The sequence below is a fragment of the Oncorhynchus clarkii genome, chromosome 5 (assembly GCF_045791955.1).
Source record: "Oncorhynchus clarkii lewisi isolate Uvic-CL-2024 chromosome 5, UVic_Ocla_1.0, whole genome shotgun sequence".
Lineage (NCBI taxonomy): Eukaryota > Metazoa > Chordata > Actinopteri > Salmoniformes > Salmonidae > Oncorhynchus > Oncorhynchus clarkii.
The window spans coordinates 67,519,219-67,540,124 of record NC_092151.1 but is presented as its reverse complement, the minus strand read 5'-3'; the positions used below and the strand labels follow the sequence as shown (position 1 = coordinate 67,540,124).

The 20,906-nt window shown below is 38.3% G+C and overlaps 1 protein-coding gene across 1 annotated transcript in view; it reads left to right on the top strand.

Moving 5' to 3' along the window:
* Nucleotides 1-1,522: 1,522 nt before the first annotated feature.
* LOC139410181 (AGBL carboxypeptidase 4) overlaps nucleotides 1,523-20,906 on the top strand; it is a 409,027-nt gene continuing 389,643 nt past the window's right edge. The window contains exons 1-2 of the mRNA XM_071155635.1: nucleotides 1,523-1,572; nucleotides 7,804-7,926. Coding sequence (XP_071011736.1) covers nucleotides 1,530-1,572; nucleotides 7,804-7,926 — 166 coding nt within the window. The 5' untranslated portion in view covers nucleotides 1,523-1,529. The remainder of the gene's footprint in view (nucleotides 1,573-7,803; nucleotides 7,927-20,906) is intronic.

Genomic DNA, 20,906 nt, shown 5'->3' with positions numbered 1-20,906 from the left:
AATTTATAACATTGAAAGAGTTTCCAATACCTTTGTTTATTTCTGTGTTTATTTCTGTGATCAATGCTGTTCCCAGTGGTCTAACTACACTAATGAAAACTCATCTTAGCTTTGGTAATGATCACAAAGTTAATCCAGAACTCAGATTGGAAGGCGTGGGCTTATTTGAGAGATCTTGTTGTAATAAATATATAAGACAAATTCTTCATTCACAAAACCAACTTACACCGAGAGGAAAGTTTTTCTGGAACATGCTTATTCCTGACATTGTCTGGAAAAATGCATGGTTAAGGTCTTACAAATACTGTATACCAAACAAAGTTAAGGAAGTGCACTTCACAATTTTACATAAGATATATCCATGTAATTCTATGATATCCAAATGTGTGGCTATTGATGATATCTGAGTTTTCTGTGAAAAAGAAGGTGAGAATCTGTCTCACTTTAAATTTGTGTCAGAATTTTGTGAAAACCTTGCAAAAGACTTATTTACCATTATGAACACTGCCAATGTTATTGACATGAAAGATATAATATGTTACTATTGCAGTGATAACAAGACCACTGACATGATTGTAATTTTTTTCATTATTGTTGCCAAATACTTCATACAAACAAAAATTCCAAAATTCGATACCAAAATTACAAATCTAATTAAAACATTAACCCTAGTGAATAACAACAAGAATACTATTTTCCTCATTATAATAAGATTTTTTTCAGAGTGAATACAATTGCACTAAAATTGTTTATTTTTGTATTATTTTATTGATATTTTTTGTATGTTTGAGTATTTTCTAGTATTTTCTACCTGTGTTTTGTTTTGTTAGACATTTCTGATGTAGCAATGTAAGTTGATTTTTGTATTATGAGTAATAAAAAGTAATAATGAGTAATAATAAAAATAGAAATGTATTAAAAAGTTCTCACCTGAGAACAGGTCAGGGGTGAGTTTATACCGTTTTACATGTTTCATTAGTAATTAGAGTCCCAGGGGAAATACTGACCCAATTCATGGTTCCTACCCTTTCACAGTAAACTACTACTCATTTGACCATCATTCTTATAAATGGATAATATGTTCAGGTCTTTTCAGTTGACACCATGTGTATACATGCGTTGGGTAAATAAAATAGAGTTCTACATTTTGAAAGAGATTTCTTTAATTTATCTTCAAATGTAATGCTCTTCTTGAGGCTTGCACCTGCTTTTGACTTGCTTAGGGCAACCCCAATGGGTCGTCACAAAGTTATAAACTCCGCGCATTTCTATAATTTATCTTCTTAAAATTAAATTGTAAACCTAACCCTAACCACGCTACTAACCCTTATGCCTAACCCTAACCTTAAATGCAGACAACAAAGCAAATACTTGTTGTAGGCTTGTAACCAATTTTGACTTTGTGGCTGAGGAATCTGACTGTGGAAGCTAGTGGAAACCACCCAACTCCCTCCCACCTGTCCTTATCCCTAGACTGCGTTGCCGTGGCAACACTCAGCCAGCGTTGTGCGCTGGTGTGTTGTGCAAAAATGGAAAGGAAGATGGAGGAGAACATGAGAGACGTCGACGCTGGTGTGTAAATAGTAGTGCTACCTACCTCCTATAGTACCTATATTCAAGTGCATGAGAGTGCATAGCAGGTTGCTGCACATTTAGTTATGAATGAGTCTGGACTGCTGCATCAATCACCTAGACCGACACAACATCGTTTGTAAACACCACTTTGCTAGTTAGCTAAGTAAGCTTGTTACTAGCTAACGACGTTATTTTGTTAGGTAACGTTAACCTTCTAGTTAGCTAGCTACTAATTTAGTTACCTGATATAAATAATACTAGCTAGTAGCATGAAAATGTTCAGCAAATTGAAGTGATTGCCGTAAACACTCTGCCTGGACAGACTACTTGCTATGCATCTAATGTGCGGGATTTGCTCTGTGACTGAGTTTAGCTAACGTTAGCTAGTGCTAGCTCTGGTCCAGGGCGTCGTTCTGCTGTACTCTCAACCGAACGACGCCCAGGACCAGAGCTAGCAAATACTAGCTGCCTCTTGCAGCAACTGGCTGTGGCAAGTAGCTGTGTTGGACAGAAGAAGTAGTGGTTCCCTATATATCTATGGTAATAGCATGGCTGTGGCTACACGTCATTGTAAGGGTTTTAATTAGGTGTGCTTTGCTTTATAAACTGGTCATGCTTATTATTATTATTATTTCGCTGGAATCTCTAATACCAAAACCGTAAACACCATAACAACTTTAACCTTTAACTGGCACACCAATAAAACATTTTATCTGAAAAATGATTGTTATGCAAAATATGTGTGTTTAGCCTCAATATAGGTTTATTTGACAATGTAAAACACAATACAACCACACATGTGGATAATGCATTTAAAATCATTGAGGATGACACCAAAACTTTGAAAACGTATTTTCATTGTGGTCTTCTTAAATAAATGTTTAAAACATTTACAAACAACATTGTAGGCCTAGGCTTCACAGTAGACCTAGCCTAATAGGCATACCTAGCCTAATAAGCATACACCTTTAAAACATAACAAAACAAAGGACAGGACGACATTGTCATAACCATAGGGTATGACTCCCTCAATATACCCGCGATCTCAGGCTCCTAAACTGAGTTAGATTATGGTTTGATGATGGTGATGCCAGATATTGGCTAGAAATTAATACTTTTTGTGTGCATGACTTTGATAGAAACTTAAACTTTGATAGATAATGCATCACAAACATCTCAACCAGCAGGTTGAGTTGCCCAATTAAAGTAAACTAATTTTGTATTGGAATTTGCATAGATTTTTTAAATCATCAAAAACAGGATACATTCATTTACATCTTATCTGCTTAATTTACTTATAATGGAAGATGGGCCTAGTTAAATGAGGACTGATGATCGGAATAAATATGATACATGTAAATTAATGCGTTTACAGTTCATATGCTTAGAATAACAATAACATTTCATGTACTGAATGATGTTATAAAACATATTGAAGATAACAGGCAGGCAGTTAATAATATTTTTCTATTGTCCAAAATCACATCTAGCGTTGGCTTAATATGGCGGCGCACAATTGGCCCAGCGTCGTCCGGGTTAGGGTTTGGCTGGGGTAGGTGGTCATTGTAAATAATAATTTGTTCTTAACCCTTTAACAGGCAGCTAATTTTGCCATATTTTATCATCTCAACCAATGCCATTTCGTAAAATGTCATGCGGTTTTCATTATCGGACTCCCATATATTTTTAGAACACCCATCCAAAGATGGTTGAAAATCAGGAAGTGAACATACCCCAACCAGAGGCCATGGATTACAGGGAACATTCGCACTGAACTAAAGGGTAGAGCTGCTGCTTTCAAGGTGTGGGACTCTAACCCAGAAGCTTACAAGAAATACCGCTATGCCTTGCGACGAACCATCAAACAGGTAAAGCGCCAATACAGGGCTAAGATTGAATCATACTACACCGGCTCCGACGCTCGTTGGATGTGGCAGGGATTGCAAACTATTACAGACAACAAAGGGAAGCACAGCCGTGAGCTGCCCAGTGACACGAGCCTTCCAGGCGAGCTAAATCACTTCTATACTCGCTTCGAGGCAAGCAACACTGAGGCATGCATGAGAGCATCAGCTGTTCCGGACGACTGTGTGATCACGCTCTCCGTAGTCAACGTGAGTAAGACCTTTAAACAGGTCAACATACACAAGGCTGCGGGGCCAGACGGATTACCATGCTCCGGGCATGTGCTGACCAACTGGCAGGTGTCTTCACTTACATTTTCAACATGTCCCTGATTGAGTCTGTAATACCAACATGTTTCAAGCAGACCACCATAGTGCCTGTGCCCAAGAACACAAAGGCAACCTGTCTAAATGACTACAGACCCGTAGCACTCACGTCCGTAGCCATGAAGTGCTTTGAAAGGCTGGTAGTGGCTCACATCAACACCGTTATCCCAGAAACCCTAGACCTACTCCAATTTGCATACCGCCCAAACAGATCCACAGATGATGCAATCTCTATTGCACTCCACACTGCCCTTTCCCACCTGGACAAAAGGAACACCTATGTGAGAATGCTATTCATTGACTACAGCTCAGTGTTCAACACCATAGTACCCTCAAAGCTCATCACTAAGCTAAGGAACCTGGGACTTAACACCTCCCTCTGCAACTGGATCCTGGACCTCCTGACGGGGGTAGGTAGCAACACATCTGCCACGCTGATCCTCAACACTGGAGCTCCCCAGGGTTGCGTGCTCAGTCCCTTCCTGTACTCCCTGTTCACCCACGACTGCATGTCCAGGCACAACACCATCATTAAGTTTGCAGATGACACAACAGTGGTAGGCCTGATCACCGACAACGACGAGACAGCCTATAGGGAGGACATCAGAGACCTGGCCCGGTGGTGCCAGAATAACAACCTATCCCTCAACGTAACCAAGACTAAGGAGATGATTGTGGACTACAGGAAAAGGAGGACCGAGCACGCCCCCATTCTCCTCGACGGGGCTGTAGTGGAGTAGGTTGGGAGCTTTAAGTTCCTTGGTGTCCACATCAACAACAAACTATCATGGTCCAAACACACCAAGACAGTCGTGAAGAGGGCACGACAAAGCCTATTCCCTCTCAGGAAACTAAAAAGATTTGGCATGAGTCCTGAGATCTTCAAAAGGTTCTACAGCTGCAACATCGAGAGCATCCTGACCGGTTGCATCACTGCCTGGTACGGCAATTGCTCGGCCTCCGACCGCAAGGCACTTCAGAGGGTAGTGCGTACGGCCCAGTACATCACTGGGGCAAAGCTGACCCCCCCCCCCCCCCCAACCCCTCCTTTTCACTGCTGCTACTTCTGTTTAACATATATGCATAGTCACTTTAACTATACATTCATGTACATATTACCTCAATTGGCCCGACCAACCAGTGCTTCCGCACATTGGCTAACCGGGCTATCTGCATTGAGTCCCACCCCCCGCCAACCCCTCTTTTTACGCTACTGCTACTCTCTGTTCATCATATATGCATAGTCACTTTAACCATACCTACATGTACATACTACCTCAATAAGCCTGACTAACCGGTGTCTGTATATAGCCTTGCTACTGTTATTTTCAAATGTCTTTTAGCTGTTGTTTTATTTCTTTACTTACCTACACACCTTTTTTTCGCACTATTGGTTAGAGCCTGTAAGTAAGCATTTCACTGTAAGGTCTACACCTGTTGTATTCAGCGCACGTGACAAATAAACTTTGATTTGATTGTGTGCAAAACCGAACCTAATTTACAAAAAAAAATTAAATACTAATTTTGTATAAAATAGGAAATTACAAGGTTGTAAAATGTTGTTGACTTCTAAGACATCATTTGATAATGAAGAAATGACTAATATGTTTTATAATTTTACGAACTCTTGAAAAATATGCTCTCCCAGGCAGTTGAGTTGCCTATTAAAGGAATACTATTATTATTTTTTAAGTGTTTAATTTAACTAGGCAAATCAGTTAAAACATGGCGACTGGTATTGGAACTTTTGCTTTGATACTACTTGTACTTTTCACACTACAACCACGTTTGTATTAATCCCCATGCATTTCAGGGGCCATAGAATTGAATGGGCAAAAATTCTGTCTAGTCTTCAACCGTTTAAGCTAGAAACGCCATTCAAACTCTAAAACGAGCAGACCAGTCTGGAATAGTGTGCTTGTATTCAGCTTTTTTTACTATTACCTCATAAACTATAAAATGTATTGTATCCCCCGTTCATTTCAATGGTGGAATGCAGGCTTCAATACTCTAAACTGAAATCACTGCCACAAAACTTTCAGAATGTTCAAACAATTTTATTTTGAGAGCTTAAAAACACCTAATGATGACATAGCACTCACTCTAGCCTACTATACTAGCCCATAATCAGTGGTGGAAAAAGTACTCAATTGTCATACTTAAGTAAAAGTAAAGATACCTTAATAGAAAATGACTCAAGTAAAAGTGATACTACTCGTTTAAAAGTGTATGGTTTTAAGTGTACTTAAGTACAGTGGTGGAAAACATACTCAATTGTCATACTTGTAAAAAAGTAATAAGTAAAAGTAAATGCTATACATAAAATTCATTATATTAAGCAAACCTTTCTTGTTTTTAAAATTTTAACACTCAGACATAATTTACAAACGCAGAGTTTGTGTTTAGTTAGTCCGCTAGATCTGAGGCAGTAGGGATGACAACGCGTTATATTAATAGGTGCGTGAATTGGACCATATTGCTGTCCTGCCTGAGCATTCGAAATGACAAGTACTTTTGGGTGTAAGCGAAAAGGTATCGGAGTAAAAAGTACATATTGTCTTTAGGAATGTAGTGGAGTAATAGTTGTCCAAGATATAAATAGTACAGGGCCCGGTTGCATAAAACACCTGAAGTTAATTTTCCCCTCATCTTTCCCTTAAAGTTTTCTTAACTGTAAGTCACTTGCACAAAACATTTTAAGGTGAATGTCTCCCTTAAATTAAGGGTGCCCATGAGGTCCCTTAACTGCATAATTCAGTATGGATATCAGTGTAAACATCATTTGTGGAGGTGAATGTTGCTTTCATCAGCCTTGTTTACAAAAGGAAAACATCAACCAACTGGGTACTTAGCTAAACATTGGAAGATGCAAAATCCATGGCTACAAACTTGGTTTATTTTCTTCTGAAGCAATTTTGTTATCCTGTGTTGATTGTGGAAGTTTTGCTATCTAACAAAATACATGTGATCACTTTGAAGAGACATTTAGTCAGTGAATCATGTCAGATACTCTTTCTGCCATGCATGCCTTCAAACTATGGTAAAAGCCCTAAAGTATGGCCTTAAGAGAAACACTTAAGATATGTTATGCAACCAGGCCCAGATATCCCACAAAAACTACTTAAGTAGTACTTTAAAGTATATTTTACTTAAGTACTTTACACCACTGACTATAACGACTCCACACCTACAAACCACCCAAAAATAGGTCACTATAACTAACACATAGCCTTTGAAAACCCTATTAATACCATTGCTGTCACTACCACTATATCACAACCATAAATACTTCAAGACTAGCAAGCACATCACACCACATTTTAATGTCCTTTTCTAGTCTACAATTACAAGACCTGAGTTCATAGAGTTAAATCCTAATCCACATGTGTAGGTTAACATGCACGACATATTAGCTACCTAGAATGTACTGTAATTAAATGCAACACTATCAGGGACACTTGATAATTATTAATGCATTATCTGCAGGTAAAGGACAGTTTGTTTCACTCCAAATAGCATAGGCTGTTTAGCCTATGTTTAGTGCTTTAGCACCTGTCAAAAAAGCAGGCCAAGCACTTGTTAGACCTGGCTATAGCTTTTAAAGGTTGTGAAGTTTTAGCTAGTAACACCATTTGTTTACAATAGTGAAATCTCTGAACACACCAAAATAAATCATTTCACGCCTTTTTGTTTTCTTGAGGTTTTTATTTAGCTCTAATACAATACGAGTAGATATATTTCTGCAATGTGACCTCAGTTAAGGCTTTGCCAACAGCATGCCTTACTTACTATGCATAAGGCAGGCAAGCCACATTTGATGCACAAAATAAATCTTGTCATACCGTATCTACTTCTGATAAGGCACAAAGTGTGAAAATATTGAGATATCTAGCCTTAATATGATATTTACCGCATGTGATATCCTTAGAATGGTGGGGTGTTTAATAGATATTAGTTCAGATGAAGTTGCTTGACAAGTGATATGTGGTTGTCCTAGGCAGTGAAGCTGGAGGAGAGGATGCCTTAGTGGGCAATGTGAACAAGCTGATGGTGACTCCACCAGGATACACAGGAGTTCCACGGAAAGGCCACCTTGTCTTTGATGCTTGCTTCGAGAGTGGTAAGTACAAACTGTAATGAGGTGTAATATCACAATTTAAACTACTGTAACATTTGATATATTTATCACAATATTTGTAAATACATCCACAGACTAGGCTTATCTACGCTAATTAGGCTAACTTAGAATTTCCTTTACCTAGCTTAAGTAGTTATAGGCTATGTAATTCTATTTTGATCACAAAACAATCCAGTGTTATTAAGTGATCATTCTATGATGATATTATTGTCATCCCTCAATTTAAAAAGGGCAGTATAAGACTTAGGCTATAGTAAATAATGAATATAATGTAGGCTATGCCTGCTGGTGCAAGGCAGGTTGACAGGTCATTCGTCACTATATACCACATTTCTGGGTACTGTATTACATTTTCAGCCAATTTTTTTTCTTGTTTACTAATATACAGGAAGACCCACATGCACCCAAACAGGTTGTTTTGTAGTGCGATCTTCTGATCCTCCTTTACAGATCTCATATACTTCAGTTACGAAACCATTTTATTTTCTTAGATATGTTTCTGTGATTTGAATTGCATCCTATTGAAGCAGTGGAATTATATTAAATATTGCCTATTAATAAAAGCAGAATATTCTATACAACTAGGCCTAAATCATTTCTTTGATTGTGTCTTTTAATGGTTAATTAGCTATAGAAAAGGGTAACAAAAAAATTAAAAGGTTCTAAGTGAGTCACTGCTCTTTTACCTTGTCCATCTTCCTAGTTGAAGACTGTAATTAAACAAGTTAATATGTTCCAGAATGCTTTGTAAATGGCCTTTGTTTTGAACTTTTCAACCAAATGAATGGCACTGCAATGAAAATAAAGTGCTTTCCTTTGTGACAAGGTCAAGTGGGCAGCAAAGAGAGTGACTCTGGGCTGGAGTGACAGTGAATCAGTGGGCCAGTGGAACATTCACAATATCATTCTCTGCTGGGAGATTAGGTTCAGGGTCTTCAACAGATGAGACATAGCTTTCATATTCTTGGCAGGCAACCAATTTCTGGCTGTGCAGAGATGAAGTTTAACTTGTGATTCTGTGCTGTTTGGCCCAGCTGTCAGAGGATAGACTTTTTAAGTTGATTTTTATTTTTTGACTTTGTTTATTTGGATAGAATGTGAAACTTCTGAGAAGAATCTATGTGTTTTTCTCCCAGACATAATACTGAATAAACAAGTGGTTAGAGGTTTATTAGACACCATTTTTTAAAGGTAAGCTTATACTACCGAACGGCACTGTCAATCAAATGAAATTAATATGATAGGGTATTACTATAATATCATATGATATTGTCAGTCACACCATGGCACCACATAACAGGTGAGAGGTTTGAAAGTTAAGAGATAAACAAAGAGCTTCTAACTAAGATCTGGGAAGCCATGAGGATTTGAGGATTTGTCTAAAAGTGAGTGCTATGCTCGATCCCGAGTTACAAATGAATATTAAAACGGCTATGCATGTGGCCTGTCAAAGGGGAGTGAATAGAGAGGAGAGTAGACAAACATATGTTTTAGGAGGTTGATATGGATATTAATAAATAATCAGGAGACTTACGTTTCTTACGGGTTTTTAAATAAGTTTCCTTATTTTCCCAGATGACATGCTCGGAGGACCTCAGACATTGATTAATGGGCGTTGAGCTCTCAGACTGAGATCCGCTAACATGTATAACATTACCCAGATGTCTCTAGGTCCGGAAATTCTCCTGAATGATTTATGGAATTGATATTAATCTCTTTCCAGTAAATGCATTACTAAAGTTGGAAACTGAGAGGAATTGAACTACGCTAATGTCAAATTAATGTTGTGTTGCTGTTTCAACGAAGCAACACTGCAGCTAGGCTAACTATTTTAACCACTTATAAGCCAACAGGTCTCCTATAAGGACTAAATGATAAAAAGTCATTTTTCACTTCAGTGGTCATATGGTGAGTATCTGTCAATACATTTCACAAGGAGTGATATGTTTTTTTCAGGACTTAGCCCTCACTGTTCATAAAGAATTGTGGTTTGTTTTGTTGGTGGAATTGAGAAACGAAGAGGACTATTCATAATCCAGTGATTTGGCATTGCCTACCTTGAGTAGCAACACACATCAATGTGTTTTCACTGAAGAAGAATACCTTTCATATTACCAAGGTGTAAGCATATTTAAAACATGTTCGTTTGCCAAGAAGATTCAAGATCAATATCTACTGTTGAATATCTACTGTTGATGTAGTGCTTAAATTTACCCTTTAGATTACATCAATATCTAGACAGTATCACTCACTGCATGGTCAAATAACTAGCATCCATATTCCATGTAGTGACAGTGATATCTGTGAAGGTCTCACATTTCCAATTCATGCATTTGTTATATAATATGACACTGACAGGAAGAACATTTGAATACCCTTATAGAGGCTACTGTACGGATCACTATATGGATCACTTCACCTCAAACAATTTATTGCCTGAAACATGTGAATTCAAGCAGACATTTATTTGAATTTATGCAGAGATATCACTCAGTGAGGTTCATGCTGCCAATATTGCCACTTTTTTGTAGGGCAGCTGTCAACATTTTGCATACATTTTTAGAAACTAGAGATTTTATTTTATTTCTTTAGTATCTCTGGTAATACATTCTAATTGGTTTATTAAAACAGACTACGGTAATGTAAGCCATTTACTAAATGTATAAAACCCCTAATTTACATTTAGATGAGACATAATTCAGTTTCTTGTCAACCAGATGCAGATTATGTCAGTGGTATATATTTTCATAGGCATTGCAGCCCACAGGTCTCTGAGTCACACTAGCTTCAGCAGTCCTCTCCTCCTTTGCTTTTTTGTTCTGTAGATATGGAGTTATGAAAAACAATGTCAATTGTCATAGACTTCTATATGCTTAATTGAGTTTTAATAGTTATAATGATCTCTTTAGCCCATCAATTTCATTTTTGTTATGGATGTTTATTAATCAATGGGTTTTTATTTAGAGAAAGGAACATATTTGTATCTATTATTACTTGGACCTTTATCATTAGTTTTACCATGTGTACATGGAGAAATGAAATGGTTGTCACTTTGACAGTTATTTTCTATCAATGTCAGACAGAATTATGGCATTGCTTTAATGTGAAAGCGGATTAGTGCTTGAAACATAATTCTTTACATTGGTAATATTAGTCACCAATCACAAATCAAATGAGCTCCATTAGTTTTACGAATAAGCAGAAATAATTTGAACTGTCAAATTAGAATAAATTAGAAATATTCTATACAGTGAATCATTTTCCAGAATTCAACCTGTGCATCCATCTGTGCACAATTAGGATTTAGCTAAACCATTCTGTAGCTTATATTTGTAGGAAAATCTTTCCTACAAATATATTAATAATAAAGTACTTGTCAGATCTAATGATGAACTTTGAGAGCTGCCTGTAGGTATTCAATTGAATCCTACATCTTTTTGTGGATTCTGATTTAGGTGGTCAATGGCTTGATTGCCTCCAGCACTGTGTTTCTCATTAAAGGATGACACTGACAGTGTTAGCATATTGTTTTACTGTTCCTGTTGACCATTCACAGAAGTCATTAAGCCATCATTGATTATTGCCTGAACTCGGTCTTCAGACATCAAGTTGCATGGAGAGGGAGACCGAATCAAAGTAAAGGCTTTGGAGATCACAGATATTTAGTAAGGTTAATTGATAAGCGTACGGTACCCTACAACAGAACTCTGACTCACATATTCATGTGACCTTCCATTGTGGGATATGCAGCACCTGTAAAATCCTCTAATCGACTTGTTTCACACTGACTGCAGACACAACTCATTAAGCCTCATTGATTGTTATGAGTTCGGCTGTAATATCCAAAATCACCTGTAATTGCCAACATCTTTTGTCTAATTATCAGTTCAACAAACTTTGTATTTTGTTATAGACCTATTGTATGTCACTGTTGTTTTTATTTAGCATTATTCCTCTTTCTCAGGCCACAGCTTTGATATTGTCATGTGAGTTGAGGGAATTGGTAATAAGACAAATAAAGAAGTAGGGATATTATGATGGTATGCCAGAGAACAGGGAAAAAGTCTAACTGAAGAAAGAAAAGGGGATTTATCAAGTCGAAACAGATGCTCTTTTCACAGACCTGGATGTGCTAGCGACTGTTTTTGTATTTGCTATGCAGATACCTTGAGTCCACCACAGCATCCACTGCTGTTGGAAGCCATTTCCCTTCACACTTCATCAACTGTTTTGCCTGCATGCGTCTGCCACTCGCATTCACCATTTTCATGGAATATCAGGCTGATGCACCTCATTTGTGCTCTGGGCAAATCCTGTGCCCACCTATCAGACGAGGCATAGTGTTGTTTTTCCTACTGAGATAACACTGCATATTTATTTTTTAATCTTTATTTAACTAGGCAAGTCAGTGTAAGAACAAATTCTTATATACAATGACGGCCTAGGAACAGTGTTCAGGGGCAGAAAGACAGATTTTTACCAACGCTTGGTTACTGGCCCAACACTCTAACCACTAGGCTACCTGTCACATATACACTCTTAGAAAGAAAGGTGCAATCTAGAACCTAAAAGGGTTCTTCGGTTGTCCCCATAGGATAACCCTTTGAAGAAGTCTTTTGGGTTCTATGTAGAACATTTTACACATGGAAAAAAAAGTTCTACATGGTACCAAAAAGGGTTATACTGGAACCAAAAATGGTTCTCCTATGGGGACAGTTGAAGAACCCTTTTTTCTAAGAGTGTAGTGATGTAAATGTTTTATCCAAATTTAGAAAACAAATGTAATTTATGCAACTTTTACATGGCTACATTGTAACAGATACAATTGACATTTTCTGCACTGCTGACTGCTAAATGACATCAAAGAAGGACAAAATAACACCAAATTATTGTGTACAAATGATTTTAAATGGAAGTTTTGTTTTTATATGACACGGATACCTCTGAAATGCCAACTAAATGTGTTAACATAGTCTGAGGGGAGTAAGTAGCAACTGAATAAATAAGCAAAAGTAGGGAATATACTTGTGTTTATTCTTGATAATACAATTGTTTCCAAATGCAAAACGAATGTATCCGCCATAGACATTATAGAAAGTATGGAACCTCTGAAGCATTTCATGGATTTGCTACGTGGATTTGAAATCATGCACAGTAATGATAATAGATGAAAAAATATTTTTGGAATCAGTGAACAATAGAACACTGTAAAAAAAATGGACTAAAAGGATTCTGCAGAGAGATTACTAATGAGGATAAACACTATGAACAATTCCTGCACTGTTCACTGCTGATGAAGGTTTAATTGTTTTTTCTTTTCCCAAGCATTTTACGGAATCTATCTTGCCTTATCTTCTCTCAGAAGTGTTCATGTTGCAATTGCAGAGCCCATCTACAGGATGAGTGATTACAGCCAGAGCCAAAGCAACATTTAGAGAGGAAAAAAACTAAACAGGAACTGAACGAATGCTGGGGGGAAATGCAGTCAAGCTTGTCAGAAGACATTTATATACTCCAGAGTACCCATGAATCAAGACAGTTGGGTCTTCATTGATTAAAGAAAAAGGAAACGCTTTAACAATCAAGCAAGATGCTTAGCACAAGTGGTTTGGAGAGGGCTGAGCTACAGTGCCACTCCTGATGTCCTGTTGTTGGTTTTATTCCAAGACTAAAATGTGATTAAAACATAACATAGTGGAAAGCAGTAGACAAAACTTGTTTTTCTTCTGAAAAGGAAAAGCAGATCTAAAGCTGTGCATCGTGATTTCTGATTAGATTGGTAACCAAATATAATTAAATTAAGGATATACTGTAAAAGTTGCTTATTTATCTTTGGACCGTGGGTATAATTTTGGATGTCATTGCATCTTACAGTCACTAGCTAGCCATTCCACATAGGCTAAAATTAATGTTTTAACTTTGTCTTATATAAGTTTATGTAACTTTAACTGAGTTATGGGTTTTCCAGATGAATATTTTGTTGTGCAGCAACACTTAGGCTATGACTCTGATGTATTGAGAGGAAATCTAGCCTCTCCGTCTCCCTTACTTGTCCTTGGTATTGGATTGGCTTCACTGCCCAAAACACTAAATGGTCTTTTCACTTTTTTTTCAAGCTTTTTTTCTTCTTCTTTTAAGTTGGGAGGAGATTATGGAGATAAATTTGGGCTGTCAAGTGAGAGTCGGCTAGACTATTCCTTTTGATTTATTCTATTTATCAACCCTTTATAACTATGAGTTAAAATATATTTATTTATATTATTACATTTCTCTATGTCCATTCCCTCGCCCTCTTCTCTGAACTCTTTTTTTGTCCATTTTTTATTTCCTTTTACGTCCCATCTGATACCCAGTGAGTGTTGTGTCGTTATATAGGCATGGCCCTGAAGGAAACAAAACATCCCAAGATTAAGGTGCTACGCTTAAGCAGGCATAGAGCTTTGTAGCTCTGGAGACATGGGCAGCCATTGCACTTAACCCAGGGTCACAGCATGAGCAGAATCTTTGCCAATCCCCTTGCTAGTCTGTAGAATGCACTTTGCACAGGTAAAATACTATGTTAATGATGTACAGAAAAAATACATATTGTAAGAATACTGGCTCCATTTTCTCATTGCAAGTTTGAGAGAGCAAACGTTTCAGAAGAGTCCCATCTAGTGTCATAATATTTGCAAGCTACAGTAGTCTCAGTTATCATATGTGTCTGTGCAATGTCACTGAGCGAGGCAGGGGAGGTGATATCAGGTTTGTGCAAAAGCAGAGCAAATGAAACGGGCGATAATCCTGTCTGACATTCTCGCCTGCCGCTCTTGGTTTCATCTAATCAGAGAGGGAACACATGGCCCAGTTTGCTCTGACACAGACACTTCTCCTGGCAGAAGTAGTACAAACATCTTCAATATTTTGAAAGTTAATTGTTGATTGTTGAGATACATAAAAATATTGAGCTGGCCTCTTGTTCTCAAAATGTCACAAAATGCTAGTAACCACACAAACGTTTTGTAAGATTTGTAGGGTAATTGTTTGAACAGAATATTCACATTGTTGGCAAATGTTTCCTCTACATGGTGGTGCTTTAACGATAGGTAGAAAAGGTTAATTTATGCATATTATTTTATAATGCAACAGTCATACACTTTATTGCCATTATTGCTTATGAACCCTTCTAAAAGGGATAATATTATATTTTTGCAATTAAGCCCTGTTTCTACTGTACTTACCCAGAGTCAGATGGTTAACAATGGCTTGTGACACTACCATCAACTTCCTTCAACTGCACACAAAGACATAAAAATGTGTTTTAGGTTGATGTTGGCTTTCTCCCCTTTAGTGTTGACATGTGTTTGGGTGCTTGTACAGGATGTTTGGCTGTGATGAATCATGTTTTTCGTTGTCTCTAAATGATCCAGAGATGGTAGTATGGGGATTCTGGGCCTTTGGGTCATAGTCCTCAGGGTCCATGCTTCTCCTCAATCTCTCAGATGTTAATATGTTGTAAGTGAACATGACGGCAACAAGCTTCTATTGCACTTGTGGTGTGTGAACGCAGAGCTCCAATGATGGAGTAATTCATTTCCAAGCAATCCTGATTCCATAAACACAGTTTCTAGGCAAACGTGTCGTTTCTCATCTGAGGCAAGAGGGTGCAGTTTGGGAAAATGGCGAGGATTTGTAACACTTTAGCAGTTCATGTTTTTTAAGCTGCCTCTGTTTATTTTGCTGATTTATTTAGAATGCCTTCCTGAGATGAGCTTCAGTCATGTGTCAGGTTTTGTTTGATATCACAAAATCATGCGCAAAATATGTTTGTAAAGTGAAGTGCAAAATAAGACTATTTTGATAGAATACATGAGATTTTGATACAGACGGCTGTCTTCCGCTATTCATAGTAGACAACATTGAAATGTACACCACATAAAGGTTTAACAAGATCTCATATTGAATGTAAGTATGTATTGAAATATTGCAGAGATATTTTGATGTCACAGTTGGAATAGAATATAGGATATTTAGCCAGGTACAACTGCTTTCAGTGGTTTGCATTTGTTAGTGATGACCAGTTGCTTCAGGGTAGGTAGACTTGACAGAGCTTCCTACCAGGATAATGACTTTATATTGTTTCTGTCTTCCCTCTGCCAAACACTGTGCATAATATGCAGGCCGGGTTCTGGCAGATTGGGAGAGAAGTTGTGAAGCTATTAGACAATCATATTCTCAAAGGCTAGGCTATAATTCAATTTCTGCCGCTACAATATTCATTGATGGGGCAACCACCTATGAATGCCATCTTGGTAGAAATGGGATTTTAGCGCTTTTTAATGTTTCTGCCCTGATTTATTTTGACACATGAGGATAGTGGATGTATGCCTATAAGATTTTATTGAAATGCTCAAGGCTAAACAACTAGTCTTGATGTAGGTTAATGTGCATAGCTCAATGATTGTTATGACTAAGCTAATTATTAATCCCATTTCCCAATAGCACGTTGCCATGATATGCAGTACAGACAAGTCAACAAATTTATTTAATCTTATCTGATTTTGACATGGATGGACATAAAAACTTATGTGGTCAAAATATCATGACAGACAGCTTATTTTCTGATGCAAGCCTGGCCCTTCACATACATAGGCATCACATTGTGAGCGATTTGTGTCTTCAAAACACTTGAAAGGATTTTCTAGCGAATGTGAGATGCCTCTATGGACTCCAACATTTACCAGAAAAACAATTTGAGACTGCCCACTGGCTGTGAATAAGGGCTATTTGAGTATTTGAACAATATTTTTCTAATGAGAGGGACACTTTGCATCCCTCTTCTGAAGAATGTTAAATCTGTGCTCTGCTCTTGGAAACCTCTGGGATCTGCACTTCCTGCAGTGATGAAGAATTCGTAGCCAAAACGTCCCTCTTCACTATTTTCTTTCTTGATAAAAGATTTTTGTAAATTGACATGTCCAAAATATGCATCTTCTCTTACATCCAATGCATTTAATAGAGATTAGGATGTCTGTGGATGTGTTGTCTTTGCCTTTCTGGTATTTAAAAAAAAAAAAGTTATTATTAATATTTTATTTTCGTTGTACTTTTTGACTTTGTTATATATATATTTATTGCTCTGTTGCTTAATTTCTCTTAAGTAATTGCACCATGCTTGGGTACAGCTTGCCAGAGTGATTGCACAAAAACCTGATCCTCTGCCAAGCTTTTTGAATGACTTTCAATATAGCCTTTTTCCTGTCCTTTCATTTTTGTGTAAAGCTGGCAGTGCATTGACAGTAGCAGCACTTTGTGTAATTCCCCAGATTGAAAAGCTGTTTCACAATGAGAGATTTCCTCAGCGTTGCTCCTGACGGTTGGAAACCACACTGGGATTTACAGACATCCTCTTCCCGACTAGCTCAACTCTCAGATTCACTTCAACCTCCCCTTAACTATGGGCCTATCCGATTAACACACAATACTGGACAGGTGCAGGTAAAAAAAAGTAGAAATATTTTTGAGCAAATTCATAGCAGTGATGTTGATCCTCAGTTTGGCCTGTGACTTTGACTCTGAGGGTTGGCACCTCCCTCTCTGTCACACTGTATTGAATGTCAAGAGTCACTTACTGTCAGATTACCTGCCAGGGGCCTCATTGGGGACCCTGCCCTCTCCTCTTCTATTGGGGAGATTTGTTTGGTTTCAAATGGAAGGACGTGCATGGAGAGAAGAGCCATACTAGTAGTTCACTCTCCTTTTGTCTCCACTTGCATTTTCAGTGAAACTTTTTTTTTTCTGCTGACCTATTGGTATGGCCGTTGATTTCTAGTCTCCCTTGTTTCTCCCCTTTTCTTTTGCCCACTCCCTGTGTTCCTGAACTCATTACAGCTCAATCAGCCCAGCCCCAAGCACTGAAGTGTGCACCCAGAAGGAGCAATAACTGTAAATAACCAGGACTGCAGGCTTCCCGATAACATGTTACCAAGATGATAACAGCCCTTCTTAGCAGTCCTGTTGACCTTCTCCCTGCCTTGGGCTCGCCAAGGACCCTTCAGCTCTCTCTGTTTTTATCTCCAAACTCTCTGCAGGGAAGATTATTCTCCTGTGTTGTGAGAGGCAGAGAGAGAGAGAGAAAAATAGAGGGAGAGTGTGTCTGGGAGAAGAAGAAACAAAACAGACAAAACAACAAAGACGAGACCTGGACTGTTGTCCCTCTGCCAAAGCCTCTCTTGTCCTTTGTAGGCCTCCACATAATTAACTTGTAAGAAGATAGCATGAAATTGGAACAGACTTGTATTTATTCTCTGAAGAGGCCACCACTGCATAGCACAAAATGATAAGAGGAGAGGAAAACACAAACGCAACAAAACAAAAACAATACACAAGCTTACTATAGATTCCTCTGGTAAAACCTGATAAAGTAAGGCTTCAGAAATCAATAAATGTAAAGATGATAATGTTTAAGTGCTTTTACAGGCTCATGTCAGGGGCTAGCTTGATGTGACAAGAACTTGTGTGCTAACACATTGGCTGGCTGAGATTGATAATACAACAAAGCCAGTTTTACTAAGAATACATGCATCACTATGAGTATGACCCATTACCATACCAACTGCTCTGGATGTAACATACTTGCTTTAGGGTCTTTTGAAAATGATTATAAAAGGGCAGCGAGAAAATGTGGTCTCTTTTGAATTTACAGGCTTTTACATCATTTGTGCCAAATATGTGGGCTGCATATCTCACTGGTATCCCCAGGCTGAGCCATTTTAATATCTGTTAGAGTTTGCTGGTGCTCAAATGGTTTCATAAAGGGATGATGTTGTTTACCTTGTTCTCTCCACTTCAGTTGTTATCTCCTTTTTTTCCACATACAGATTCACTGTCTTTTCAGGGCTGTCTCTGGCATTCTGTTAATGCAAAAAAAATTAAAATAGTTTAAAGTTCTAACAAAAATGTATTTAAATTCGCTATGTTTTGACACTTGTGAGAGAGTTTGTGTGGACCTTGGAGGTTAAGTGTTTTGTCCTTGTTCAAGGCCACATCGACAGATTCTTCACCTTGTTGGCTCGGGTTCTCGAACCAGTGACCTTTCGGTTACTGGCCGAACGCTCTAACTGCTAGGTTACCTGCCACCCTATTTAATGATAAGGTAGAGGAAAAACTGCTTTTTAGAAGTCCTGAAGCAAGAGATTGATGTTTTCTCTTTGACAACTTGCCTTTAGATACTGGAGGAAAAGTGCAAGGACAGACATTTTGCCTCAGGTCTAAACTGAGACACCTCTGCTGGATGGAATCAATTCCGTCTTTATCAGTTGTCTGTACCCTGAAATTCTCACACCAGGGGCAAACTGATGTGTTTTCCAATAATGAAATGGAGCACATATTCAAAAATACATTTAAAAGGTTCCCACTCTCAGAAGTCCCTTTTAATTTCCAGTAAAGTTTGTATCACGGAGGAAAGCCCAGGAAAAAGACAGATGGATGTCTTTGACCAGCCCTCATTTTTTGTGTACACATTTTTGAGGTGGAAATTCCAGGGGTGTTTTTTGCCTTTAGACAAATGTGTCAAGTTTTGAGGGAGCGTGCAATTGGCATGTTGACTGCAAGAATGTCCACCAGACCTGTTGCAAGGGAATTGAATGTTCATTTCTCTACCATAAGCCGCCTCCAACGTCATTTTAGAGAATTTGGCAGTATGTCCAACTGGCCTCACAACCGGAGACCACGTGTAACCACGCCAGCACAGTACCTCTACATATGGCTTCTTCACCTGCGGGATCGTCTGAGACCAGCCACCCGCCACCCGGACAGCTGATGAAACTGAGGAGAATTTATTTCTGTAATAAAGCCCTTTTGTGGGAAAAAACTAATTCTGATTGTTTGGGCCTGGCTCCCAAGTGAGTGGGCCGATGCCCACCCATGGCTGCTTTCCTGCCCAGTCATATGAAATCCATAGATTAGGGACTAATTTATTTATTTCATTTAACTGATTTCCTTATATGAACTGTAACTCAGTAAAATCATTGAAATTGTTGCATGTTGCGTTTTATATTTTTGTTCAGTATAGATGCAGTTGTCAGTGTAAAGTGCTTCATACCAATAATACCACAAGACATTACTTTATCAAGCAATATTCAGCAATTTATTGGTGTTGGTATTGAAAATTGATTTCAACACTTCATGTGAGCAGTCAATTTGTCTTCATGTGTAAAGTCAATTTCCATTCTCAAGCCTTTTATACTATTTCATTTCAGACACATACTGTATGTTATTCTGTTTATTGTGCCGAAAGGACATTTCTGGGGGAGCAAAATGTTGTGGAAAATGTTTATTTATCATTTTAGTTAGGCTACCCTAAATGGAAGTCATCACAAGTACAGCCATAAATCAATCATTGAAATAATGCATTTGAAAACAACTATCTACATTACTATGGCTCTGTTGAAGACAGCACCCCGGGCATGCTGCATGATACATCTGCATGGCAGAGGCACACAGGCCATCCATCCAGAGCAGCTACAGGCTGTCACATTGTGTGGGCTGAGCACTGTGACTGCTCTCCTTTGTACCTCCGTAATGGGATTAGATTAGCCATGTTTTCTCCTGTGAGTCCATGTGTGAATGACCTTCCTCTTGCACCATGCACTGGCTGCCATTTTGCACACTTCTGCAGTTACAGGTTTTGCAGCTCCCATGTTACTGTCAAATGAACAGCGTTTTTTTAACAAAGCACATAAGTAAATGTATTAAACCATGGTGTAAAATAGAGACCTGGTAGCAGTTGTACGGGCAGAAATGTTGTAGGAGGCAGCCAGGTTCAGGTGCAGATGTTTAGCTTGCTAAGGTTTAGGCTACTACAAACGGAGCGAAACGGGGAGGGACCTGCCTGAATTTGTCCAATAGAAACTTTCTAGGCGGTATTGAATGTGTCAATGTCACCTTGATTACTACAATTTGTCTCTCGACATGTGCACCTA